The sequence below is a fragment of the Vipera berus genome, assembly GCF_964194415.1.
Source record: "Vipera berus genome assembly, chromosome: 12".
Lineage (NCBI taxonomy): Eukaryota > Metazoa > Chordata > Lepidosauria > Squamata > Viperidae > Vipera > Vipera berus.
Genome location: NC_138215.1, coordinates 14,743,214 through 14,771,115, shown reverse-complemented (window position 1 = coordinate 14,771,115; position 27,902 = coordinate 14,743,214). Strand labels below are relative to the sequence as shown.

Here is a 27,902-nt window from a genome sequence, read left to right as displayed (position 1 = left end):
CCACATCTCTAGGCAACTTTCTGTTTAGCAATCCACGAGTTCACACGAAACACTTTGTCCATGCCTTGTTTTATTTCAGATGCTGGATGGTTCAATACCACCTCAAAAGCCTCAGAAACCAGCTGCTTTAAATCTTCCTTAATATTCTCTTTTAGGCCTCTAATTCTAACAGCAAACTGCATCTGATAAAATTGGGCCAAACTCAGTTCGCTATCCATTTTGTCTTTGAAATCTTCAATTTCCAATACTTTTGCTTCTAATATAGCATTCTTTTGAGTCAGTTCTTCCACTTTGTCATCCAGCACCTCCACACATTTAGCTATTTTATGCACTGAGGACAAAATGTCTACCTTCATCTCTCTAAGTTTCTGTTCCATCCTTTCTTCCATTCTCTGCTCCAATTTCTCCAATTTCTCCTCCATCTGTGCAAATTTAACACCCATTGACTCCAAAATTAACTGGGTATGTTTTTCAAGATCCTTCGATGTCACTACATCTGGAGAATGCAACGCCTGCAGTAATGATTGTTGTTGCACCGGAGAATTTCCAGCACTCCGAAAAGTTCTAGGGGGAGGTTTAGACGCCATCTTTACTTACAATTGTGTCGCACTTTCACTTTAAGTTTTAAGCAAAGTCCATCAAGCTCGAGAGTAAAATAAAATAATCCTTTTCATCTCTTCATCTTTCCCTCTTGTACTGCTCTGCCTGCTCTTTTCCTTTCATAGTCTCTCCTTCAAGCAGGGATGGTCGCAGACGCCTGGCTCTGCTCCATGAAGTCCGGAGCAGAGACGCTAGCCAGCTGGGAGCAGCCCAGGCTGCGGGGGAGTTCGATCCTTCAGCCGCCCAAGCTCCAAGCTCAGGCGGCCCCGGAGAACTCAACCCCTACCTGGGGGCTCACCCCCTCCTCTTCTCCCGAGGAGGGGGCTTCAAATTCGCCCGAACAGCTGATCGGCGCTGTTTCGGGCGAAAAATCACACAGCTGGGCGGCGGGCAGCCCGGGAAGGCTGTCTCCGGCGCCGCGGAGCCACCGGAAGCCCACTCTCTTGCATGGGACACATGCAAGATGAGGGCAGGGCTTCAAGGTTGCAGCTGCCATTTTGATTTTCTGGAATCGCTACTGTGGAAACACCAGATACAATGCACAAATGCCAACACTTTGTTCTCTGCCATTTATTTTCAAAAATGACGTGACCATGGCTTGGTGTACAGGCTTGTGGTGAAGTTCATTACATTTCTGGTTGCCAAAATAAATAAATATTACAACTATGAACGACGGCCAATGAGATTTCAGAATCCAGAAGGTTTCCTAAACAAGAAACAGAAGAGACCAGATCATGGATGACACCCAAACTCGATGAACAGCAATAAGAAGAAAAATAATAGCCATGTTATGACACGCTATCTAACTTGGATTTGACAGGTGGCTTTCTCTAGCAGGAAATTTGAGTCAGCAGCATCTTTTCCGATTTTTTTTTAAAATGGAAATCAAAAGGCAGCAAAGATGCATACCAAACTTCCCAGAAAAAGTTCATTCAATATCGTACACTGCGTGCGTCCATTTTACTTTGCCATGTTTGAAGCCACCTGTCATTCATAAACTGTGACACCACACACTAATATTTTGCTAAAACAAACAAATGGAATAGGACACTTCACCTCAAAATGAGCAAGTTCTGCAACTTATGTAAACTGAATGTTAAAATGTAGATGCATGTTGCTTTTTGTTAAACTCTCTAGGACAGGGGTTCTCCAAGCTTGGCAACTGTAAGACTTGTGGACTTCAGCTCCCAGAATTCCTCAGCCAACACAGCTCAGCATAGCTGGCTGAGAAATTCTGGGAGTTGAAGACCACAAGTCTTAAAAGTTGCCAAGGTTGGAGAACCCTGCTTCAGAAGATACCAGGCTGGGGAAAAGAATTCTAGTCTGCAATTGAGAAACTGGGACCTTCTTTGTTCCAAAACACCAAAAACCCATTGGACACCTCTTGGATGTCAAGGAATTTCTCTCCCACAGTGCCTCCCCCCTCCCTCCAGGATTGTGTGCCTCCAGACAGTGGAGAGTCTAGCTTTGTTCACTGGTGGAGAAGCAACTCAGCAACAACACTGCATTACTTTGTTTATTGTTTTGCCAAATTCAGCTGAGAGCAAAGAACGTGGGCTGATGTCAAGGAGTAAGAATGCTCTTGAAGTTGAGCTTTTAAGCATCAGAGGTCCTGTCTTTTACCCACAGAACAGAAAGGGATTGTATGGCAGTAACAAAGTTGAATGTTTAGCCATTGAGACAAAGCTGTCTGGCTGAATTGGTTCTGCAATTTCAGAAGCCTCCTATTTCAAGTCATCTTCTCTGGCCATTTCCAAGATTTAGACCTGGGTTCATACATCATATTAAGCCAAGATTGGGGTCACTCATCAAGCAATTTTGCCACGAGGATTGTTTTCGGCTTTGTGCCCACCTGGGCACTGTGGTTTGAACACAACCAACAACATCAACAACGGTTAGTTAAAAAGTCTGCTGTATGCATTCTGTAAACCCAACCTATGTGTGTAGTTTAGCAAGTGTTTGGAACTCAGCCATTTTGGCATGAAAGCAATGTTCTATGGCTTAATGAGTGGCCTAATTCCAGTTTAGTTTGCATTGTCTTCAATCCCATATTGATAGTTCATGCAAAGTTATAAAATCATGAGTAAAAATTGCAGGGTTACCATATAGCACATAGTAACCATATAGCACATGGTTCCACGTGATGTTTGAATCCAGTCTTAATATAATATTCCCAAGATTCTCATTTGACCACAGAGGGCCCCCCCCCCGAAAAAATAGGATATTTACTGCGGAACCAAGGCTGTTTAATATAATCCCACAGAGTAGAATGCAGTCATCTAACTCCAGAAAAGGCAGGCTGCTTATTAATGCTTGTATCTCGGGCAAAACCCAAGCACGTGGGTTTATGTTTTGATTGTTCTGGCTCCCTTTTGGAAATGTGTAAATTAAAACCTTAGAAAAATGTTTTTAAAAATGGGGAAAGTCGGTTGAAGCAGTCTCATGCTAGCTTGCTTCTCAGGGTTGCAGCTGCCAGGTGCAATTAACAAAAGTCTCCTAACAAATATGGAACAGTTGAATGTTCACTCCATGAAGACAAGTCTATGTTTTTCTGAGGAACACGGAGTAATTCCACCATTATTCTTCCTCTTTTACAAAAACTCTGACTGGAGAGTTGCTCTCTCAGATACCTAGGGGTGAACTCGCTTGCAGCAATCACATAACTTATTCCATACATCATGCTTGGCTACCCAACCATTACACGTTGGGAACTGTGGCTTATGCTTTAACACAAGGTATGTACTTAGCCACTATGATTTATAATAACTGTTATAGCTTAACAGGTTATACCAACACAGCCAATTGTGTCTAGGCCCATAAATCTCATGGCTTAGTCTGATGTGTGAAGCTCTCCAATTCATTCATGAAGTGGTTGTCTGTGATAGTTGGATTATGACTGCAAACACGGCCCTTGCCTGCATGGCTATATGATAGGCAATGGGACATGGGGTCCAACCACATCTAGAGGGTTACATCCTCTAGATCAGGGGTCTGCAACCTTGTCAGCTGGCTGAGGAATTCTGGGAACTGAAGTCCACAAGTCTTAAAGATGACAAGGTTGCAGACCTCTGCTCTAGATGCCTTCCATCCCAAGAAATATTCTATCTGATTCAATGTCTTCAGGAGATTGGATGAAAAAGCCATTCAACTGCATCTTCCAAGGTCCAAACAGAAAGTATTCCAGTGTACATTCTGATATCCTGTTAAACAAGTGGTACATGTAGGAGGAAGACAGGCAGAGATGGGGGTGGAGTCAAGAGAGGAATCAGCCTAGAGTCTTTATGTTCCCACAAAAGTCTAAGTCCAATCCCTCTTGAATTCCACTGACCCTTATCTAGTTCCAATTTAGTGCTGACCATTAGTTGACTGGATTCTTATGCATAGGCATGAGGAACGAATCAGTTCACATCAGCATTATGGTTGCCCTCGGGGGATAAAAAAAAAAGGAACGAATCAGCTTAATGTAATGTAGGGTACCGATTCTTCACACCAGACACTGCAAATATCTTTGGATACCTTTGCCAAATAGGAGCAAAGGTATAGCTAAGGAAAATGGGGGTGGGTGATGGTGAAGAGATGCATTTCTTTTGTATTTTGAGACAAGTGAGACCGTGCCCAGTTATTAAAAGAGGCTTTTGCATTAAAAGCTGAAACTTGAGCAAGATATTTAAAAAGGAATTGTTAAAAGTTTGCACTGTTAAAAGCTCCTGCTTATGCCATCTTAATGCAGCCTTAATGGAATGCTCTATCTCAGAGACAGAAGCATTTGATAGATACAATTAATGCTCATCATTAAGTTGTTTTAAACAGTGAAATACCAAACACTAAAATAAACATGACACATTCTTCTGCATAGCGTTAAAACGCTGCATAATTTAGAATGCTTCTAATGTCATATTCCACATACGCAATGTAGTATAGCACAGATGTAAATATTCCTTTGACAAGAACTACATAAACCCTCAGTTGGAGGCTATAAGATGGAGAGGGTTCAAGAAAACACCGATAGCAAATTGTAGTTGTTAACTTGACAAAAGGGAAGAAAATGAAGATTTGACCGAAGAATGACTGTGTTAACCACATTTAATTCTAAAGGGAATCAAATCAAAGAAATCCACCTTTAATCTTTTGTTTCTATCCTTTACTTTTTAACTGTATTTTAACTGGGGTTTTATTGCAAGGTCTATATAATCTTTTTAATTGATTTTAAGTTTTGTAATTGTTGTATTGTTTTTTTTAAAAAAACCTTGTGAACTGCCCTGAGTCCTACGGGAGAAGGGCGGTATATAAATTGAATAAATAAATAAATAAATAAATAAATAAATAAATAAATAAATAAATAAATAAATAAATAAATAATAAATACTTTCTAAAGTATCTCCCTCAAGCTTTCAGGGTAGCCCATTGCATATCTGGGTTTTGGCTTAATGTTGCACCATTCTAGGTAACTTGGTTTATTCAGCAAATCATGGTTAAGACACACTAGGGCTGAGCGATGAAGCAACTGAGCTAACTGGATCATACAGAAGATTCCACCCTAAAGACGTGCCATGAAACACAACGTGAAGCTTCAAACAACGCCGAGTGTAATAAGGAAACAACTTAAGTCACACAGCTTTCTGTAAAGGCTATAATGTCAACAGTTCTCCTTGCAGTACTGTACATAATTCAGTGAAATTCAGAAAGTTCTCAAGATGAGATTTCAGCACAATATAGTTTTTGCTTAAATAGCCCTTGGGCAACTATGAGTTGTCTTGACTGCTTCCTGCTGTGGTTTTGAAATATTCATGGGGCAGACACGATATTAACAATGACCAGTATACTGTATGAGTGAAATAATTTCTAGCCTTGGGCTCTTTGCTGGCTGCCGAGTACAAGTCTGACATTAGGGGCACCAGAATACGATGCTTACTTAATGCCAACTATCAAATCCCAGTCTCCATCTCCCAGCAATTCAGTCACTAGTATGGAGATAAAACAGGGGACATTTTTAATCATGCGAGGCTGATTTTCAAATTCTTAGGCAAAGAATATTTCAGAGTCTTTGCAGAAAAGCAAAGCCAGCCAAACGGCCTCGTGTTCATCAAAACTTTAGCTTTGAACCAACTCTACCTGCAGACAGGTAAATCATGGACAATTACAACTGTAATTGAACCTAATGTTAGGGTTGGTTCTGCGTCATCCCCATGGATGAGAACTTGAATGCTTACAACTACTGGAGGGAATACTATTGCTAGCAGTGTTTCACTAATTGCTTGTAATTGGTTGGGCAACTTTAAAGCTAGATTTTTTTTTTGTGGGGTGGTAATGCGCCCCATGCAATATAGTGTTCACTGAAGCTTCTGCCTTCAATAGTTATTCTACATATCTGTCCTGCTTCAGATAACTGGGTAATGCATTTATTTTGCTAACTATTAGATATTAGCCTGAACTCAGATAAGGACAGGGATACCGTTTTATTTATGTTATTTTGTCGTGCTATTGATAAATTAAAAATTAGTTCCTGCAAGCTGCTTTTTTCAGCCCAAGAGCAGTTTAATAAAATATGAAATGCAGTTATAATTAAACCAACATGTTTTATTTAAAATGAAAGCATTTGATTACATTCTTAACAGGATTTTTTTTTATGTTGTATTAGTCTTATACAGAGCACAGACGGGGCTAAATTTGTGAACATCCTAAGAAAAAGGAAATTTTTAAATTAGAAAAACATTGAAAAACAGATAAGGCTCATCAGTGCTTTTTTTGTAAAAGAAAAAGGTGCCGGAACTCACACATGTCATACAACCTGCCTTGCCTACCCTACAAGGTTCTATCCAAAAAAGGTGCCGGAACTCCGTTCTGAGCGTTCTATGAGAAAAAAAGCCCTAAGGCTCATTCATAATACTCTACACAGAATGTGTTACAATACACTAGAAGATTATCCAGGGAGAAAGTCAATAAAATACACCTCAGTGAAGAACTGGAAGAAAATTTTATTCCTGTATATAAGTGTTTAGATTTATTTACTTATTTGCCTACATATAACTCCCAACTTTTCATTAACAATTCAATCCCCAAGCAGGGATGTAACAATTAAAAGCGATGTATAATGAATATAATTTTACAAAAAAGAAAAAAAAAAGAAAATATACCCTCAACCGGCATAAAATCCTACAGAGGAAAAACATCCATTCAAAATGATCAATAGCAAAACTCCATTGATTGACTGATGAACTGCAGCTCAAAGCAGAACAAAGCCAAGAAAATCAATCCGGAAAGATCTGATGTTTCAGATCAGGGGAATAGGAAGTAAATAAACCATATTTCTGCCTGCAAAGAAATAAAGGGGGTTTGAATAGGATGCTGTAACTTACCTGGTTACTTGCGTCCGGGTGCCGAAATCCAAAGACCTCATTGACTGCAGCACTTCGATGCAGCCCATATACTAAATATTGAGAGAAAGAGAGAGAAAGAGAGTTGAAAAAAAATGGGAAAAACAGAGAATGATCGGAAGACCTCGTTCTTCGAAATGGTAGTTGATACTTCAACCAGTTCACTGGTAGTACTTCCTGGTTTTTTTTTAAAGCTTTAATTATTTTCACAAATAGACAAGATTCTATCTAGACCAGGGGTAGGCAACCTTGGCTCTTTTATGACTCGTGGACTTCAACTCCCAGAATTCCGGAGCCTTGGTGGAGCAGTGGGCTAATGCCTCCTTAAGTAACACCAGCTGCCTGCAATTAGTGCAGGTTCGCATCCCACCAGGCTCAAGGTTGACTCAGCCTTCCATCCTTCCGAGGTAGGTAAAATGAGGACCCAGATTGTTGGGGGCAATTAAGCTGACTTTGTAATAATGCCGCTTGGGGTGTGTGTGAAAGCCCTAATAAGCAGGCATATACATAGAATGAAGGCTATTGCTAAGCACATTGGTTTGTGCTTAAATTGTAAGCCGCCCTGAGTTTTCGGAGAAGGGTGGGATATAAATGAGATTAAAATAAAAAAAAAATAAAAATAAAAGAGCCAAGGTTGCCTACCCCTGATCTAGACTGAGAAAACTAGGCTCCAGATCATGAAACTGGGAAGAACTGTATTCCTTCCTTTCTTGATGGAATATCCAACCTCTAAACCCGTGGTGGCGAACCTATGGCACGCGTGCCACAGGTGGCATGCAGAGCCCTCTCTGTGGGCACGTGCGCCATCAGTCCAGTCCTTGGCCTTCAGCTGGGTTTTATAAAACCTTTTTGCTTTAGGCCCTTGCCGCCATATGCAAAAAAAAAAAGGTTCAATCAATTTCAACTTCTCGTGGGGAAAAAAAGATCTCGCAAAGTTGGAATTGATTGATTGAACTTTTTAGTCCCACCCAGTCTGCCTTTACCACCACAGCCATGCCCACCCAATTGGCCACGCCCACCCAATTGGCCACACCCCCCCAATGGATCATGCCCCCGACACCCGATTATACATAAGTGAGTTTTGGGTTGCATTTTGGATACTCGGTCTCTAAAACGTTCACCATCACTGCTCTAAACCCTTCAAAGAATACTGGGACAATCCCCCATGTATAAGATGTTTAATTTGGGCAAAAAAAATATTTATTTACCTAAACTGACGCACCTGAGACGCCTCCTGAGACACCATGTGACTTACAGTAACATAGATAAAACTTACTTCCACCATACAAATGTGACACAAAAGTAGAAATACAGGAAAAAAATAAATAAGCTGCATTGAAAGATGGACCATAAAATCTTGTTCAATAATTCTTTTTTTAAAAAAGTGCTCATTTAAACCATAGAGCAGTGGTTGTCAACCTTGAGAATTTTAAGATGTGTGGATTTCAACTCTGGGTGGCTGGGGAATGCTGGGAGTTGAGGTCCACATATCTTAAAAGTTGCAGAGGTTGAGATAGATTGCCATAAATTCCTCATGGTCCCGGAATGAATTACTGAGAACAATAGCAGAGGCATTTCTCTGGGGTAAAAGAGTTCAATGACAAATAAGCCATAAATTGGCCAGTAACTGGATCCACATGACATACCAAGGCACAAATTGAAGAAATATATTTTCATCTGTCCTGTGTGATTACATTTAAAGTCCTTTTTATCCTCTCTCTCCTACAAGACTGTGGGTGAAGGACTTTGAGTAGCCATCCTGAGGAATTATGATAAAGTTAGCCATTTATTAATAATGTAAAGGCTACAATATAATAGTAATTGGCACTTCCGGTAGCATGGAGGAAAAAGAATGATTTGAGGAGGGAAAGATGGAAGACGATAATATATTACCATCTATGGATTATCCTCTATTATCTATATATCATATAGATGATAATGTATGATAATGTATCATATATTATCATCCATGGAGGATGATTAATATATTTTATTTGATGGCCAACGCTGTAGTTACCGTAACTCTCAGCCATTAGTAGTCAGTTACAAGAAGGAAAAAGATAATGGCCTGGAGGTTTATGTATGTTGCATATCAAGTCTTTGAAAATCCTCCTCAGGGTTAGATATCCATTAATCAGCATTTACCGTCCCTGCTCTGAAAAGCAAGGGTGTGCGGCAGTGTTTTTTCAACGCCTGTGGGCTTTGAAGCCTCCCTCCCCTTATGAACAGTAATCTTGCAAACCGGCTGGCTGCGGTTTTGCCACCCTTGATGAAGGCTAAAGATTCGGAGGAGTAGGTGAGTCACAGGCTGAGATCATATGACTGTGAGTAAGCTCCCCTCAACATATGCGTGGGAGGCTCAATTGAGCAAAGCCTTGTGGGGGAGGGGAAGTAGGGAGAGAGAGGAGAGAAACCATTGCTAAGGGGTTGCCATCAATGGTCCTGACTGGAGTTCTTCTTATCAGACATTCTGTAAAGGCCACATTTACATAAAAGCTGGAGAAAGGAAAAAAGGTAGGAACAAAGTGTTTCGAAAGAGATCGTCAAGTGACTTCAGCATTTTGGACTACTCATGACTGTATACTCCTAGCTGTGTAGGGAAGGCCTCAATTGTCTAGGTAGGAAATGAGAAGGTAAAGGTAAAATCGTGTGCAGGCCACACTTGGAATACGGCACCCAGTTTTGGTCACCACAGTGTAAAAAAAGATGTTGAGACTCTGGAAAGAGTGCAGAGAAGAGCAACAAAAATGATCAGAGGACTGGAGGCTAAAACATACAAGGAACAGTGGCTGGAATTGGGTATGTCTAATCTAATGAAGAGAAGGACAAGGAGTGAGTGACATGATAGCAGTGCTCCAATATCTCAGGAGTTGCCCCAAAGAAGAGGGAGTCAAGCTCTTCTCCAAAGCACCTGAAGGCAGGACAAGAAGCAACGGATGGAAACTTATCAAGGAGAGAAGCAACCTAGAACTAAGGAGAAACTTCCTGACAGTTAGAACAATTAACCAGTGGAACAACCTGCCTCCAGAGGTGGTGAATGCTCCAAAATGGAAGTTTTTAAGAAGAGACTGGACAGCCATTTGTCTGACTCAGGAATTCTGGGAGTTGAAGTCCATGAGTCATAAAAGAGCCGAGGTTGCCTACCCCTGTTCTAGCCTAACGAATTAACATCTAGTTTAACAAAGAGAAGGACTAGGGCTGACTTGATGGCTGTCTTCCAGTACTTGACACAGAAAGGTCAACTTATTCTCCAATAATGTTCTGGGCAAGAGAAAAAAAAATAACATGTGGAAGATTATTAAAAAGGGATCCAAACTAGAACTAAGGAGAAATGTCTTGACCGTGAAAACAATCAGTGGAACAGCTTGCCTCCAGAAGTTGTAGGTGCTCCATCCCTGGACGTTTTCGAGAAGAGACTGGATGGCAGTTTGTCCGGAATGATCTCCTGTTTGAGCAGAGGGTTGGACTAGAAGACCTCCAAGGCCCCTTTCAACTCTTATTATTCCATATTGTATCTTGCAAAGTTCCAAAGCTTGACCACCAGCACTGAGCAGGGGAGCTGTCATCCGTGGCTTATCCAGAAGTCGTACTTTTTCCCTTCTCCAGGAATACCATCAGGGCTGAATGTTGTGAACCAGGTTTCACGGCCGAACGTAGCAATGTGATTGTTTGTTGTCCTCAACAAAGGGATTTTCTTTTATTCTCAAAGTAAGACACACACACACACACACACACATACACACACACATATGTGAACAAAACTCATTTTCAAGGTGGCTTCGTTTCCACTTTAGAAACAGAAGATACAGTGCAATCCCCAATCGAGCCCAACATTCTCTTGCTAAGTGAGACCTGTGTGAAGGGAGTTTTGCCCCATCTTATGACCTTTCTCACCACAGTCGTTAAATGAATCACTGCAATTGTTCAGTTAGTAGCACGGTTTGTTAAACGAATCTGGTTTCCCCCCTCCCCCTTGACTCTGCTTGTCAGAAGGGCGCAAAAAGGGACACCGTGACCGTCATAAATACGAGTCAGTTGCCTAGGGTCCAAATGTTGGTCACATGACCCTGGGGATGGTGCAATGGTCTTTAACGGTCAGAACTCACTTTTTTCCAGTGCCGTTGTAACTTCAACGGTCACTAAACAAACGGTTGTAAGCCGAGGACCACGTGTACTTTTATTACAGCTTCGTGGGACTCGTAATTGGGGGAGGCCAGGAGGGGATAAACTCTTTTGGGGGGGAATCCTCAGGGCTTTTATTCTGCTTCCTAAATCCCCACCCCACCCCCACCCACCGTTGAGATTTAGAGAAAGAGAAAGGCAACGCTAGGGTTGCAGCGTGTTCACTGCGAATGACAAAGGAAGAACTTCAGGATGTTGAGTTTCCTTGGGTATTAAAATCTCTCCCGGGAACGATTAACAGTTCCCACAGCTGTTCAGCAGGCTGGCTGCTTAGTCAGAGAGCTGGCTTCTCAACACAACTGCCAGTCCTTTGCGCAGAGGTCAAGTCTCATGACTCACGAAGAGTAATTAGAAAGGATGGAGAAGCTAACCTTCCCCCCCACTTTCTTCCCCTCTGATAAGACTCAGATCTGCCAAGGTCTCTCAGGAAATACTAGCATCCGGTCCTACTGCCTTCCCTGACTCTCCAGCCCCAATGTTATAATTAAACGTTTGCATCCAGCACAGTCGAGCAAATCAACAGGGGGGAGCTAAAAGCCATCTTTTTGCTTCCTGAATCATAGATGAGTCCAAGAAGCTCTGAGTCATAGAGGTTCAATTGGATGCCCATGAGAGGTTATCAGTGGGGTGGGAAAGCTTTTATTTATGCCATCTTCACTACAAGGCCAGGGCAGGTGCTTCGAAATGCTGCTTCTTAGCGAAGTCACAAGGGCGGGGGGTAGGAGGTGGGAAGTACAAGCAAATAGGTCTGTGGAAGTGTAGGAGATGACCAAAATGAGCCCGAGGGAGGGATCAAACGTGTCATCAGTCTTGAGTCACTTCAAGACCACAAGAGATCCAAGTCCAGCCCACCTTGAATTCCATTGACTCTTATGGATATGCCAAGACAGTATAGAAGAACCCATGGAAGAGGAGAAGGCCAAGGTGGAGGGGTGGGTGATGTAGGAGATGACCAAAATGAGCCTGAGGGAGGGGTCAATGCATCATAAGTCTTGAGTCCCTTCGAGCCCACAAGAGACCTAAGTTCAGCCCACCTTGAATTCCATCGACTCTGTCAGCAGATGCCAAGACAACGTAGAAGGACCCATGGAAGAGGAGAGAGGCCAAGATGATGTAGGAGCCAACAAGAGACCTACATCCATCCCGCCTTGAATGCCACTGACTCTTATCTACCACCAATTTGCTTTGACTGTTAGTAGTTCAGATTCTTGTAAAGAGCTTAAGCTTGCAATAAACCCTTAAATTCATTTCAACTGCCTGGATTTCCTCATTTCCTGGACACTCGACAGGAAGATGGGTAACACTTTATTGTCAGGATCCTACTTTCAGGATCACGTAACATAAGGGGTTGTAGCCTTGTTGTGTGCTTGATTGCTTCACATTTCAGGGGACCTACAGCTTCCCTGCTGTTGCTGAACTACAGTTCCCAGCATCCTCAGAAAGTGCAGCCAATGGTGAAGGATCCTGGGAGTTTATCACATCTGGTCACAGGTGCCTCATCTAGGCAAATATTCCAATATTATAATGAGGAGATAGAAAGCATCTTTGGGGGAGAGGACAATTAGGACAGGTTTTGGGGAGAGGTGGTAGGAACCAGCCTTGTCGTTTTGTATTCTAGTTTATGGGTGTTTTGCGAGATTTTTCTCAAAACTCCAAAAGGTCCATGGACCCTTTTGCTCATTTTTTTCTCCCCAACCGTACTTTCCAACTGAACTAAATTAAAGAATGGAGATTACAAAAAAACACAAAGCAAAATGCCTCAAAGCAGAAGTCTCTGGTTTCTAATTTTTTTAAAAAAAATGCCTTGGAAAGAAAGCTAAGATAAACCTTTTTCTTCACAAGGGGCCCAGCTTTTCATTTTTAAACATTATTTTCAGTCTGAGAGCCGCAATCTGGAGGAAAGAGAGCCACTGAGAGGGCGATGTCACCAGAAATTTGTGAGGATGAACATTCTGACCTCTATTTTTAGATATTTGTGGGAAGGTTGTGGAAAACAGGTGTAGGAAGTTTTGCATATTGACTCATTCGCAAGCACAAGAATTCTTCAGAGCAGTTGTGCCCAACTTACACTTTGGACCAGGACCTATTTTGTATGGGTGTTGGTATTTGGGTGGGCAAGAGTGAAGGCAGCAGAAGGCAATGCTTTGGAAATTTACAGAAGAAGCAGTCAAGAAATTTACCTCAGAGTTGCACTTGGTAAAGCAGCTATGAATGCCTCATACGCTCTATGGTGTATGATCTATGACACATCTGTGTCTACAAAGATCAGGCTCATGCAAGTCAGGATGTTCCCTGTGAGACTCTACGGGAGCCAACGAGTGAAAAAGCAGGATAGGAAGATTGACGCTTTTGAACATTGATGTTGGAGAAGATCCTGAGAATAATATGGACAACCAAGAAAACAAACCAACGAGTCATCAAATAGAACAAGCCTGAACTCTCACTTGAAGCACAAATGGCCAGGCCCAAATTATCCATAATGTAAGGAGGATGGACTCAATTTACAGTGACAATGTTGGAAAATCCAAAAGACCAGATTAGGGAGAGACCATCACAGAGCAAAATCTATCTATGGGGTTAATTCAAAACAACTTGTTGGCCCACAATCTATCAGCCAGTCAATTAATCTGTAAAACGATGGGGTGAATTGATGCTTTTTATTCAAGGAGGTAAAACCAAGCAAAGCTAAGAGTTTTCTTGCTATTTTAGAATGTCCTGTTAATGGGGCCACCAACTTCAGTGGATAAAGCCAGTAGACCTGTGGCAGTACTGCAGACTGACTCCGCCCACAGTCTGGAGTTCGATCCTGACCGGCTCAAGGTTGATTCAGCCTTCTGTCCTTCTGAGGTCGGTAAAATGAGGAGCCAGATCGTTGGGAACAATATGCTGACTCTGTAAACCATTTAGAGAGGGCTGTAAAGCACTGGGAAGTGTTATATAAGTCTAAATGCTATTGCTATAAAAAATAGAGAGAAAGATTCATGTTTGTATAGGATGCAGCAGTGCGTAGTTTGGGAACGAGGTCACTATGATGAGCATTCATTCCACAAAGTCCCTGTTTATACTAACTACAGTCTCTGTCACCCTTTTCTTCCATTCTTAAAAAGATTTCTGTTTTTAAAAAGTGCACATAATTGAATGTTTTCATAAACCACTTTCTACGCCATTTTAAAAGGCTTGCAGGACGAGTTTGGGGTCCAGGACAATAAAAGCTCAAAGCAAGCAGGAAGTGGCAAAACATGCCAGTAAGGTATGGAAAATGTGGTTTTCAAGAAAAAGAGACAAAAATCACTCATGCAACAAACATCTTTCTCTCACTAGGAAGTGAAAGTGAGCGTTTGCATATAAATAAAGTTGGCCAACTCACCTGGTGCTGTTTTTTTAAATTATTATTAAATGGGGAATTCCACTACCAATTTCTCACTGTTTATGTACAGTATATGGGGCTATATAAATCACATTATATTCTGTAATATGATCAAAAGAAGGAAGCATTAACGTCCTTAACAAAAGCCTTTCATATTTGCTATTTGCTTTTAATTAAATGAAATATTTAATTAACATTCTGCCCCTAAAAAATAAAAAAAATCTAAACATAAGTTTAGATATCAGAGCCGTAAGAAATTCAATATGGGTTATATTAGTATATTGTTGCAGAGAAAAATCAGCTGAAATACAGATTGGTTTTGCAATTTTTAGTCTGAAAATAGTTTCCTGTATTAAACCTGTATGCTGCCCAATTCCTAATAACCCTGAATGGCCTACCCTTCGACGATCAAATTATAGTAAAATAAAATAAAAGGTAAAAAGTCTTAGCCTGTGTGTCTTTTTGGTACAAATAAGGATACTGCATGTTTAAACAGAGGCGGATATAAGCGATTCCTGCATTTCTGCATGAACCCACCTTTCACACATTAAAATACAACCTGGAATCTTCTACAGCACACACCTGAGATGGCACTGCACAGGCAAGAAGCCCAGGTTTGCTTAAAAGTGGTTTACTGAATAGCTACTGACTTCACAAAAACACATTAAAGACCATGAATTAGGCTTTGGCTTACATTTTGTGCAAATGCAGTCTAGAAGAAGCTGCCTCACCTCTACCTAACCCAGGCTATTTTGGACCGACAATAATACATCATAAATCTAAGCTGAAGTTTTCTTCTTCTTCTTCTTTGTGAGATGCCCAATCCTTTTTTTTAAAAAAAAATCAGATTAATTTGGATAGGTGTATAATAACACAGCCGCCGGTAAAGTGCCAAAATGGTTGATATGTTTGTCCCAGGGAAAAGAGGACAGCAAGGGCAGAAACTAAGGAAGAATTGCAAACACCAATTCATGCAAAAATAGGTAACAGAATCACAAACCCTCTCCCTGCAGCAGGAATAGCAATAGCCCTTAGACTTATATGCCGCTTCACAGTGCTTTACAGCCCTCTCTAAGCAGTTTACAGTGTCAGTATCTTGACCTCCAACAATCCGGGTCCTCATGTTTACCGACTTCGGAAGGATGGAAGGCTGAGTCAACCTTGAGCCAGTCAGGATCGAACTGCTGGCAGTGGGCAGAGTCAGCCTGCAATACTGCATTCTAAAACCACTGCACCACCATGGAAGCATTATGACAGGATAATTTATGCCCCTGCTGTTAGGCTACACTACAGGGGCAGGTTTCTATGGGAAAACCTACTTCCTTTCTCCTTTTGAACTTGGCTGAACAGTGGGTTTTTTGTTTTGTTTTTTAATATAGGGCTGTGTTCTGCCAAGGTGGCACTGCCCTCATCTTTAACGTAAAACCATTATTTATCTGCTTAACTGTGGTATTCCTCCATACACAAGATGTCCTTGTTGCTCTATCCCATGCAGTGTTGCTGGGACAACTGTTAGCTTTTTACATGAGGCTTTTAACTGTTCAAGGTAGAGTGATAAAAACTCACATTGCCCCAAGGCTTCTCTCAGGGGAAGCTTGCCGATAGATGTTATCGTGCTGACAGGGGACTAAAAAAACAGCCAGTTAAGCAGCCACAACTATGCAATCCAAGTCCCAGTAGAAGAGAATATTTGTAGCTCACGGTGGAACGGTGGGGTCCTTGGTGCTCTCTGAGCTTGGCTGCTTTCTTGCAGACATTTCATTACCCAACTTGGTAACATCAGCAGCGCCAGAAGGGAGTGAGGTTTCTGGAGCAAAAGAGAACGAGAAGGGCTGTGCGGGTCCTCAGTGCTTCCTGAGCTGGGTTGTTTTCCTGCAGATGTTTCATTACCCAACTAGATCACATCATCAGTGCCAAGTGGGGTTTACTCTCTGTTCATCTGTTCATTCTTTTTACATGCATTTTTAACAGCCTCCCTGCAAGCACCAATTTAGCTTCAGTGTAACCCCCAGCCCCATTTTTATGCCTCGGCCCTGAACCTCAAGGAGGACGCTGAAGTTTAAGAAGAACATTGTAAGCTTGGGAGATGCAATGTTTTTTCTTTCTTTCTTTCTTTCTTTCTTTCTTTCTTTCTTTCTTTCTTTCTTTCTTTCCTTCCTTCCTTCCTTCCTTCCTTCCTTCCTTCCTTCCTTCCTTCCTTCCTTCCTTCCTTCCTTCCTTTCTTCTTTCTTTCTTAACAATCGGATCAATCGAATAGGCATGTTAAGCTTCCGGCAGATTTCATACATCTATTTTCTACTTCTCCACAAAGTTCTAAAAATAAAGAAAAGGCCCAAACATTCAATTTCATTCAACTCTGGTGACATCACCATCCGGATGGTTCTCTTTCCCCCACGCTATGGCTCTCAGACTAAAAATAATTTAATAAAATGAAATGTGTAGAGTCCCTTTGGAAGAAAAAAAAAAGTTATCCAGTCCTGGTTTGTACAAATTTATCCTTGTTTTCTATATTCACCTTAGTTTTTGGGGTTGTCTTTTGTATCCTGGAATGAATCTTCCTGGGTTTTTTTCCCCTAGGAGTGGCAGAATTTGCTTGCCCTGGTGATAGCATTGCTAACTCATGATTAATTGAAGCATTGTTTTTCCCCGTTGACCCAGTTTAGTGGGTTTGCATTATGCGCTGCTCAATAAACTGAAACCACATGAACTGCGTTCGAATAATAGCTACGTTAGCGCAAGATTCACTCGTTTGAATTCAGTGTGCTGCACAAATCTCCCTGTGTCTTTCTTTGTTTTTCAAAGGATCACTTCCGTGACATGTTAAAGACTTAGCTAGATACCATATTTTCTTCATGTTTTTTTTTCCATGTGCCAGTTTTCTTACAAGGTAATTCACACAGTGTATCACACCAAATAAGGCAGCAACTTAATTACATCAGTACTCTGTAAGTGTGGTTGGTTTTTCACCCTGTACAAGGGGAAATGCTCTCATATTTGTTGACAAAGCCTAAAGGAGGGAAGGATTTAAAGGCATTTTTAGTGAAATGTGAGGGAAAGAATGAAACAAGAGTCGTTTGAGGGTATTTTTTCCCCCCTAATTCTCATTTTGGAATCAGACTTCAGCATGTAAAATGAGGTGGGCTAAATATTTGTTTACTTAGAAGGCTAGCAGCTGAAGTGTGAAACAGAAAGATAACTCTTCCTCGACTTACGACTGCAGTTGAGACTGAAACTTTGGTCACTAAGTGATGCAGTTGCCAAGTGAGTTGCACCCAATTTTTATGTCCTTTTTTAGCAAATCAGCATGGTCGTTAAGCAAATCCAGCTTTGCTTGTCGAGAAATAGGTACGTACTGCAAAGTTTTACAAAAACGATAACACGGTCAACAGTGCATTAAGGAGAGCATTCTAATAAAGCATTATGTTAATTCCAAGGGAGCTTACACGTATTATTCGTTCATATGATCACTACTGCAGAGGAAAAGATCAAGGGAAGCTACTTACCCGGGCAGTGTAGGATATCCCTTTCTCCAAACTGGATTCACCCTTTTGTCCAAGATCTTTGCTTGGCTTGGATAGGAAGCCAGAGTCTCCCACAGCTAACAAAACACAGTTCGCTTGGGTGTTTAGGCTTGACTTGAATGCCTTGTCTGGGTCTCCCTGGGAATAAACAGAAGACAAGGAGCCGCTTAAGCTGATTTCCGGCACGGTTGGGCTGGCCTGGACAGGGATGCATTCGGTGAGTTTAAACCTTGGCACCTCTTTCGTTCGTAAGCAGAAGTTCTTCAAGGTTGGCAAGGTGGAAGGGTTGGCCAGCTTAACGTTGGCCATGCGGGGTACCAAGGTGCACAAAGAAACAGAGCTGTCCGAGGTACCAACTGAGACATCTTCAGTGAGTGTCTTAGAAGTAGTGGAAGGAGAAGCTGAAGAAGACTTCAAGTGGAGAAGATCGCTCGACGAGGTGTCTTCCTCCAGTGAGGTGAGGGACTCGTTTCTAAAACGACTATATTTAGTCCTGTGGAGCATTCCTAGTTCTCTTAAGAATTCTACATCCAGTAGTTGTGCACTCAAGCAATAGAGAATAGGTTCTCTCATAGCCTGCGAAGTTTTGTAACTCAATCTCCTCGTCCCCCAACCTTAATTTAGCTGCTTTCTTATGAATGACCAGAAAAAATAGGGAACCAGACAGATCAAAATAATTTTGAATAGAAAAAATAGGAAAACAGGGTTTCTGGTCTCTGTAGATGCTCTCAAAACATCTCCGGAATGTTTCTTCTTCTTCATAAACCCTGTTTCAGTTTGCCTGGTCATTTGGTTGTCTGAAATTAAATCAAAGTGAAAGACATACGAAGCCCGTATCCCAAAGGTACGTCTGCTTAATCTGAACAGCTACCATAATTTCAATGCAAGCAAACTTCAAATTCTTCTGAGTTTTCAGCACTCAATGTCTTGATTCTGGGTAGGATTAATGTTAAAGACCCGGCTACCTTAAAAAAAAAATTACGTATTTAGGACAAAGACACAACAAGAAACCTAAAAACTCTACTCTTTCTTGAAAAACAACAGCAAGTTAAAAAAAAATTTTTAGAAGAAAATAACCTTCTTCCAAGTTGATGGACAATGACTTGATCACTTGAAGTGGGGAAAAGTACTTCTCTGAAATCAAAATAAAATCCGACAAAGGCAGCTTGAAGAAAAAAAAAGTCCGGGTTAACATGTCCTATGAAAAACCTTGCTCGTCCTTAAAGACCCCTAAGTAGCATAGCGATCCTCAAATACTCCGCATAGATTTGAGTTCTGGCACAGCAGAACTTCAGATCTTCAGAACAACCATCCGTCAATGGAAGCCTTGCAGAAAAGTCTGTCCATCATTCTTGGGAGCCATCGCTTAGCATTTTTCCACCTCCAGTTCAGGATGACCGATTTCTCTTAAACATTACAGGAAGAACGTTGCCGTTTCTCCTCCTCCTCTTCTTCTTCTTCCTCCTCTTCTTCTTCTTCTTTTTTATGAATGAAGTTTTCTGAATGGATCTCGCTGTGTGCAAGCTAAATAAATCTGTGAATGAAGCTGAGAATGGCTGTAACTGACTGGCAGTCCCAGGGGTGTTTAGTTTGCAGCCAATCGGAAGGGAGCCTGATGACTCACGCACCATAAATACACTAAACTAGTAGCCATCCAAAATGTGACTTTTGGCAAAGGGGCAGCTTTCACTGTACCGGAGGTAGCCAAGAGGGGGAAGGCAATCCTGGCATGAGATGCAATTCAGATTCCCCCCCCCCCTTTCTCGAGAAGAAAGGTGGAGAGCGTGTGGTTTTCTGCAATGCAGCAGCAGGAGCTTAGCATAAAGAAAAGGCATTAATTCATAGGATATAAAGCCCTCAGGGGGGAAAAGAATGATGATCTGGGTTTTTGTTTTTTTCCCCTGTTTCTTTTTTTTTCTTTCTTTCTTTCTTTAAGAAACAGAGCTCCTTTTTATTGACTTTCCGTTCCATCTATAATGGCACTTCCTGTGCCGATCAAATTTACTGGGAAGGCAACACAGGAAGCCTGGGACCTGAGCAGGCAATTCATTCAATAAGTACATCACATCCTCAAGAAACTGCAAGCCATCACAGCCATTAAAGAAGGAAGATGAAAGTGCATCTAGGGAGAAGAGAAGGGAAGGGTAGGGTGAGATGGGGGGGGAAGGGGTGGAATCCTGCAGCTTTATTGCTGGCCTTATTAGCATTGTTTTGTATTTTCAGAAAGGACTCTGTTTGGAGTGAGCTCAAATCTGGAAGGGGTATATAATAACGGTAAGAGTTCCTTCTTTCTTCGTGACGGGGGAAGAGACAGGAAGACTGAGATTGCTTAAGACATCCAATCCTCTCTCTGGAGGTCGCCGAGCTGATGGAAGGTGTCTCTTCCCCCAGCATCTGTCACCTTCTGTCTTCAAATCTAAAAATATTAAAAGACGTTGAACTTGGGATCTTTCCCAGCAAAAGAGATGCTGCAACCTCCCCTTGCAACATGCAGAGGGATTGATTCGAAGAAGCAACGGCCCCCTTCAGCTTTTCTCCGTTTGAAAACCCGGTTTTAGTCCTTAGTAATTTCTGAAAATCTTCTTGGGGCAGGGAGGGAAACAATGTTCTCAATTTTAGACCGATTTTTGTATTATTATTATTATTATTATTATTCTTTTCCTCCTGGATGCTGTGCTATCTTTGGATTGATTCTAATTCACCCCACGGTCTCTTTCTTTCTCTCTGCTATTGTCTGCTCTGACAATGCGCGAGGTCTCAGAGGCAAATCAGCCTCAGCCTAGCGCTTACACGGGGAAGATGGTGTAAATTCTGGATTAGTGAGCAAGCAGCTCACATGAAACTCATTCCTACTTCTCTGTCTTCCGTAGTGTTTTCAACACCACAGGGGCCATACTGATCACAAGAGGTGCATTCACTTTTTCTCATGGGAAAGCATACTCAAACCACACAAAAAGCAGCATTGTTTGCAGCGTACCCAACACTGAGCGCTATTTAACATGATGGTTAATCCTGCTCTACGAAGCTTCACATGATCCCAGAAAACCCCATTCGGGCTTTGCTTGAAGGCATGCCTCGCTAGGCAGCAATTTCTTCTGCTAAAAAGTCTCCTTTTCTCCTCTTTCCAGTGAGGCAAGCAAGAAAGGGAAAGGAGAAACATCCAAACGAAAACTCACCTACCCAGAGGCACCAGTGAGTGGGCTCGTGGTGTGGGAAGAGATACTTAATAATAACACAGTGTTTTTCTAAGTCACAGGGTGCTGCACATGTGAAGTGAAGGATTTTTTTAAAAGCCTTTCATTTAAATAAAGGAAACAAACAGTAGCTTTTCTATGTCAACGGGAGGAGGGAAAATCTGGCAGAAGAGGAAATAATAATTGAAATAACTTTTATTTTCCATTTTGAAAAGCTTAAACACAGGCCTGACTTGTGCAGTCAGAGATTGCAAAGTGCATTGGATTTTCACTCTCCTAACCTCAGGTGGGAAAGTCTAAGTTCCACATCTGAAGGTCCAATTAAGCTGACCTATTGCTAAAAGTCTACCAGCAGGAATCTTCTTGAACTAAGCCAGCATCTGGTTAGAGTTAGGTAAGAGTCAATAGAATTCAAGGACAGTTGAACTTAGTTCTCTTATGGCAAACTGGAGGGATTCTAGGCCAGGGGTAGGCAACCTTGGCTCTTTTATGACTCATGGACTCAACTTAAAAGAGCCTTGGTGGAGCAGTGGGCTAATGCCTCCTTAAGTAACACCAGCTGCCTGCAATTAGTGCAGGTTCGCATCCCACCAGGCTCAAGGCTGACTCAGCCTTCCATCCTTCCGAGGTAGGTAAAATGAGGACCCAGATTGTTTGGGGCAATTAAGCTGACTTTGTAATAATGCCGCTTGGGGTGTGTGTGAAAGCCCTAATAAGCAGGCATATACATAGAATGAAGGCTACTGCTAAGCTTGTAAGCCGCCCTGAGTCTTCGGAGAAGGGCGGGATATAAATGGAATTAAAATAAAAAAATAAAAAAAAAACTCCCAGAATTCCTGAGTCAGGAATTCTGGGAGTTGAAGTCCATGAGTCATAAAAGAGCCAAGGTTGCCTACCTCTGTTCTAGGCGGATCCCTCTTTCAACTCCCGCCCCAGGTTCTGCCATTCCTTCTCCTGCACCTAATTAGAACAAGCACAGAGAGCAGAAAGGGAATTGGTGCCATTCCATTGGATGAAACCTACTGTCTGCTTCATTCTTAATTATACCTAACCAGAAGGGCATATTCCGGACCCCCAAAACTGAACATCTATTTACATTTCCCAGAAGTATTCAGAGCAGAAGTTGGTAAGCTAAGGAGTCTCAAGACCATGACATTTAATTATAAATATAATATACTCACCTATAAAAAAGAATATCGGATGGATCTTCAGTGGATTCTTTTCTCTTTTTTTTGATCCGCCTGTGGTGCAGCAAAAAAAAAATGGATGAAACATGGTGAGCAAATAGTAAGACAAATTTAACCAACTCAAAATAAGAATATGGACCAATTATCATCTTCACACAGTTTTACCCAGCAATATGAATGTCCTTATTTAAGATTCTAACCACGTCCCATCACAGGTTTAACATGCAGTTTAACACAGATTCCAAGAACAATGGGGGTTTTTTTTGGACAGAAAGTTGATCATAAGGAAATTTCCAGTGGAGCTTTACAGTATATGAGAAAGCTCATTCAACTCAATGAAGATGCCTGAAGTAGGGATGCGAAAGGTATCGCAGATGATGGAATTTGACATCTGCTGATTTAATGTGCCTCTGTAAAATTCCATAGACATGATAGACAATTGCACAGAAATTTATCTCACCTGGAAGATCTTAAATATTGTTTGGAATTGCAAAACAAGCCCAGCCTGGATACTTTCAACCTGGATGGATGGCCTATAAAGGAAATCATTAGGAGACCAAACCCAGCCTTACTCTTCCTCGCAAACCTCTTATTGTCAACATAACATCTTAAGTAAGACTAAGCAAATGGTCTTCTCACATTGCATTGTCAAATGGCTACATTACACATCAGCTATACACCATAGGGGTTCACAATGTGCACTGTCACGATTGTGCATAGTAAGCACGCGTGTATATTATCCAGTAAATATAAGTTACTGGATTCACATGCCATTAAACATTAATCATGCTTTACACACCACAGCAACTGAATTCACATTATGTATTATGCTAGAAATTAAAAAAATAAAAGGAAGCCGGATGGCTTATTAGGATGTATAAGGTCTGGGAAGATATTTATGGAGTATTGTCTTTTGGTGTCACGTTATAATTCAGGCAGTGCTTTTTTTGTAAAAGAAAAAGGTGCCGGAACTCACACATGTCATACAACCCACCTTGCCTACCCTACAAGGTTCCATCCAAAAAAGGTGCCGGAACTCCGTTCTGAGCGTTCTATGAGAAAAAAAGCCCTGGATTCAGGACTGTGTATCTGAATTCTTCAAAGCGTATCATACATTTAAAAAAAGAAAAACTAGTAATCTATCAATGTTGGCTTTTCTGGAAAACGTTCTCACATTTGTTGACCACAGTGGACTTGAAAGGGGGGGGAAGGGAACCCACAAAGCAGGAAAGAAGTTTTCCTAAATTGGGATGGATAAGAGTCCATCTTGCTTACATGCTTTGGAAATTGTCTTTCCTGGAAAGTGCCAGATTCCAGAACACTGCAAGATTGCAAATGGCTTTTGCCTAGAACAAAGCCGTCTTCCCCTTCTCTGAAAAGCTGTGAAAATAACAACTCTGCAAAACAAGGAGCGTTTGCACAATGCTATAGGTTTCACCAACCCCCTTCTTCCCGAGAAGTGTGGATGCCACCCCATCACATGCACCTTTCTCATGTTAATTCACAGCGTGTGGGTGAGAGACACCGCAGTCACATTTGCTGCCTTGTGAGCGAGGGGCGGAAGGAGAATCAGGAGGCATGTGCTGTCACCACCCAGGGGTGTGCTTGATGCAGGAGACCAAAATCACGTTAAGATTCCGGTTGCCTGCTCAGCCAGAAGGCGTGTTCCTGATGAAACAGGCATACATTAAAAGTTACTCTGCTGCCTAGTGGAATGCAACGTGCTTATTGCTTTTTGGACCTGAGGACTGCCGGGTTATATCACAGCGCTGTGTTTTTTTTTAATGAAGCCAAGAGCAATATTTATTGCAACCAGAGACTTCCTGTCCCTCATTCAGCTGTTATATTATCACAAAAAAGCATCCTTTTACACGGCCTTCCCTTCCTGCTGATTGCCTTTGAATTGCTACTTCTCAGTTTTCCGGAGATAGGCATGAACAGCTCCACTAGACTGCCGTTTTCCCAGAGTGGGGTGGGAAGGGAAAAACCAAGAGGAGCAATTACCTCAACCTACACCCCAAGGGCTGCTTTTTGTCGATTAAGTCCTAATTAACTGGGTTCACAAAGATACTGAGCTGTGGATTACAATCCAGTGACTTAATTGCCAAAGTCTGCCAAGCTGAAAGAGCCAGACTATCATTCTTCTGTGGCATTTAAATGTCTATTGCTTGCTATGATTAAGGGATAGTATACTGGAGACTAACAAATGCAAATAAGCATTTGAAACAGGACCTGAGAGTTGCAGGAAAAAATCTCTCTTTACTGAACACGCACACACAAAATGTTAATTTCCCACACCCACAGAAATCAGATCAATCCTGTCTTGGTTGTAAAGTGAAATCCACGGGGTGCTGGGCAAAAAGAAATAATAATGAACAGCCACTGCTCCTAAATTACCTCTTCTCCTTTGTGCATAGAATGCTAGTTGCTAAAATTTCTTACCACTTGGGGGGGGGGGACAGGATGCCCCAAAGTTCTGTAGTTTTAGCCTTAGAAAGTTTCTCCTTTTGCAATTTTGGATCCACTGCAGCTGGCCTAGAAGTGAGCAACAGATTCGGGAGTTCAAATTCTTCTGTGTAGGACAGGAGTTCCCCATAACATGTAATATATATATGAGAACCAGTCTAATGTAGTGGTTAAGATGCTGGCCTAAAAACCAGGAGATGGTGAGTTCTAGTCCCACCTTCAGCTGGAGCCACGTCTCTCTCAGCCCAACCCACCTCGCAAGATGGTTGTTGTGGTACAAAGTGGAGGAGAAAGGAGTATTGAGTATGTTTGCCACCTTGAGTTACCCCTCCCCCAATAAAACCTAATAATATAATAATCAGAAAATACACTGGCATTCTGAGGCTGATGCAGAATATTAATATAGAGTTGAAACGGCTGGATATAAATATCATGGCACTCCTTCTTAGAATCATCTTTATTTCATTGTGGAAGATCCCCCACTAGTATTTACATAGTGCAAAAGCTGTTATTATTCCAAAAAAGTATAGTAGACAGAACTATCCTTCATAAAAAGGAGAACAGAGACAGAACATGTTCATGAAGTAATTTCATTACGATTTTTCCTTCCAATTTAAACTTTAGATGTTACTGATATTTAGTGTACAGGTATCAAAGATTAAGAGGCATTACCTAAGTACAGTCTTTAAAAGTACATTAATCACATATAAACATTAATTAGGCTGTGCCCCTTATACTATTTTTCCCCCAAATTATTGTTTTAAGGTTTATTCATTGTGTAGGACTGAACTGGGCACCAAGCTGTACAGTTTCCATTTATGGCTTTTTAAAAAAGTGTTCCATTAGTGATTAAAATCTGGTAAATTGACTGAGCATCTTAATTGGCACAATTTCTCACACATACACGCACACAGACACACACATACATTATGACAATTTCAACAGACAGCAGCTTTTCAAACGAGACTTTTTTTTGTCACCCTCCCTCCCCCACCCCACCCCCGTGCCATTAAAATTTAAGAGCTTCCAATTGACAATTGGATTTAGCTACACTGCACAGGTCCACCCAAAGAAGAATCTAAGGTATCTCCAAGTGATGTGTTCAGAATACATATGAGTGCATCGTTCAAAAGGATCTCTTCCTTTTTTTAAAAAAAAAAAAGAAATAAATAAACCCAAACAGCCAATCAAACACTACACCAATCACTGATCAAATCTCAAAAGGTTTGTAAAAACATGCCATTTAAAACGTAAGCTGGGGAAGAGGGCATAACAGGGGAGGAATACAAGCATCGTAATCAACTCTGTTAGTGATAAACACGTACATGTCACAATTAACCTACAGACCTCACTTTCTTATTATTTGGCCCACTATAGATTTCAGTGCATCAGCCCACTTTGTGTTCCCTCACTACTTTGTGGCTTCTCTTTTTATGCAAATGCTGGAAGTGCTCAAGACTTTCCTTTAACCCATCAGACGTGTCACCCGCACCCCACCCCGCCCCAGAAATCCTCCTCTTTTGCCATTAACTCTAGTGAAATTAATTAAAACTGATTTTAAGGGAGAGGAAACACTGCTGAGCTCGGCCCAATAAAACTGCAGAAACAGGCCGTCCCCCTGTCCGTAACAAGGATCCATTTCTGCCAGAATGGAAGCTAAGCTATGGAGAAGAAACATCAAGGACTATGGACAAAAGGACGAACCGAAATGTTAACACCGCACTGCATCGCAAAAAGCACGCTGAACACGGAGTACAATCTAATACAATACACAGACACATTCTATTCTCAACTTGGTTCTTAGGGCCCCCCCCCAAAATGAACACTTTATAAAGTACGGCTTCAGCCAACGATACGCTATTTGTCTTAAGAGAGACCTGCTGCAGTTTGAAGACTGAGCACATTCACACGTGACGCTCCAACTGAGATACCCTGGAATGCCTTGCCTGAATTTGGAAGAGATAATAATGGAAAGAGGTTGTGTGTGTGCTTATCTACTGGGTTTTATGCAAACTGGCAAGGGACAAACCAGGTCCTTACAAAGGAGACAAGACGTTTAGGACAATATCTACTGAACGAGTCATTTTGGTTGATCAGCACTTCAAAAGAAGTTTCCACCTGTGGACAATCGGCAAGGTTACTAGTAGCCACCAGTCCTTTTCCTATTCATCATATCCTAATTCCATGTACAAGAGCTATTTATTCAATCTGTCTTTTCTGCTACGCTCCTTAGCACTAGGCGACCACACACAATTGTGAAACGTTTCATCCTTTTCTTATTAGAAATAAAGTTACTAGCTTCAAATGTGATCGTTATTGGTCCCAAACTAAAGAGAGCTACTGACCTATGAAATATTTTACAATGCTGGGGATGTCCCTATTTTCATAAAGCTTGTCTTCTTGCACCATCTCAAACCATCACTGCCCCACCCTGCCTTCCTCCCTCCCCACACCTTATGCAACTTGGGTTTGGTGAAATGAGCGCTAGAAAACTCAGAACAGGCATGCAAAACTTAAGCAAGTCATTAAAAACAATTTCTCTCTCACCCGCTCCGACATTCCACAAGACGAAGGATATTTCCCTACCATAAAGCCACCTTTACCTCTCTGGTTTATGAAAATTTACTTCCAAAGGGGTAAGCTGTTAGAAGACCAGAGTGTCCACCTTCTCATCAAGGTCAACCCCAAGGAAAAAGTCAGTTGATCCAAACGCCAACTTTCCATTCCCTTCTCTCATGCGTCATATTTCATTTTATGCTAAATGGTCGATAACCGATTCTTTTTTTTTCTATTTACACGGCATGTATGAACTCATCGTAACATTCCTGAGATCAGTGAAAGCATTAAAAAGCAGAACACGGCGTACTGAATCGGAGTGGAAATTAAGAAAACCAAGCAAGGAAAGCTTGTGGTGATTAATGGGTCCCTTTTGGCAGTCGGCTTGCGGGGCCAAGTGACAATGTGGACATCAGTTGGAAAGTAAACAGAGATGTTTCACCAAAGTACCCAGC

The 27,902-nt window shown here is 41.6% G+C and overlaps 1 protein-coding gene across 1 annotated transcript in view; it reads right to left on the bottom strand.

Moving 5' to 3' along the window:
* SHC4 (SHC adaptor protein 4) overlaps positions 1 to 20,461 on the bottom strand; it is a 36,972-nt gene extending 16,511 nt beyond the window's left edge. Inside the window, exons 1-2 of the mRNA XM_081337467.1 lie at positions 18,027 to 20,461; positions 6,957 to 7,027 (exon numbers count right to left, since the gene is read on the bottom strand). Coding sequence (XP_081193593.1) covers positions 6,957 to 7,027; positions 18,027 to 18,617 — 662 coding nt within the window. The 5' untranslated portion in view covers positions 18,618 to 20,461. The remainder of the gene's footprint in view (positions 1 to 6,956; positions 7,028 to 18,026) is intronic.
* Positions 20,462 to 27,902: the final 7,441 nt, after the last annotated feature.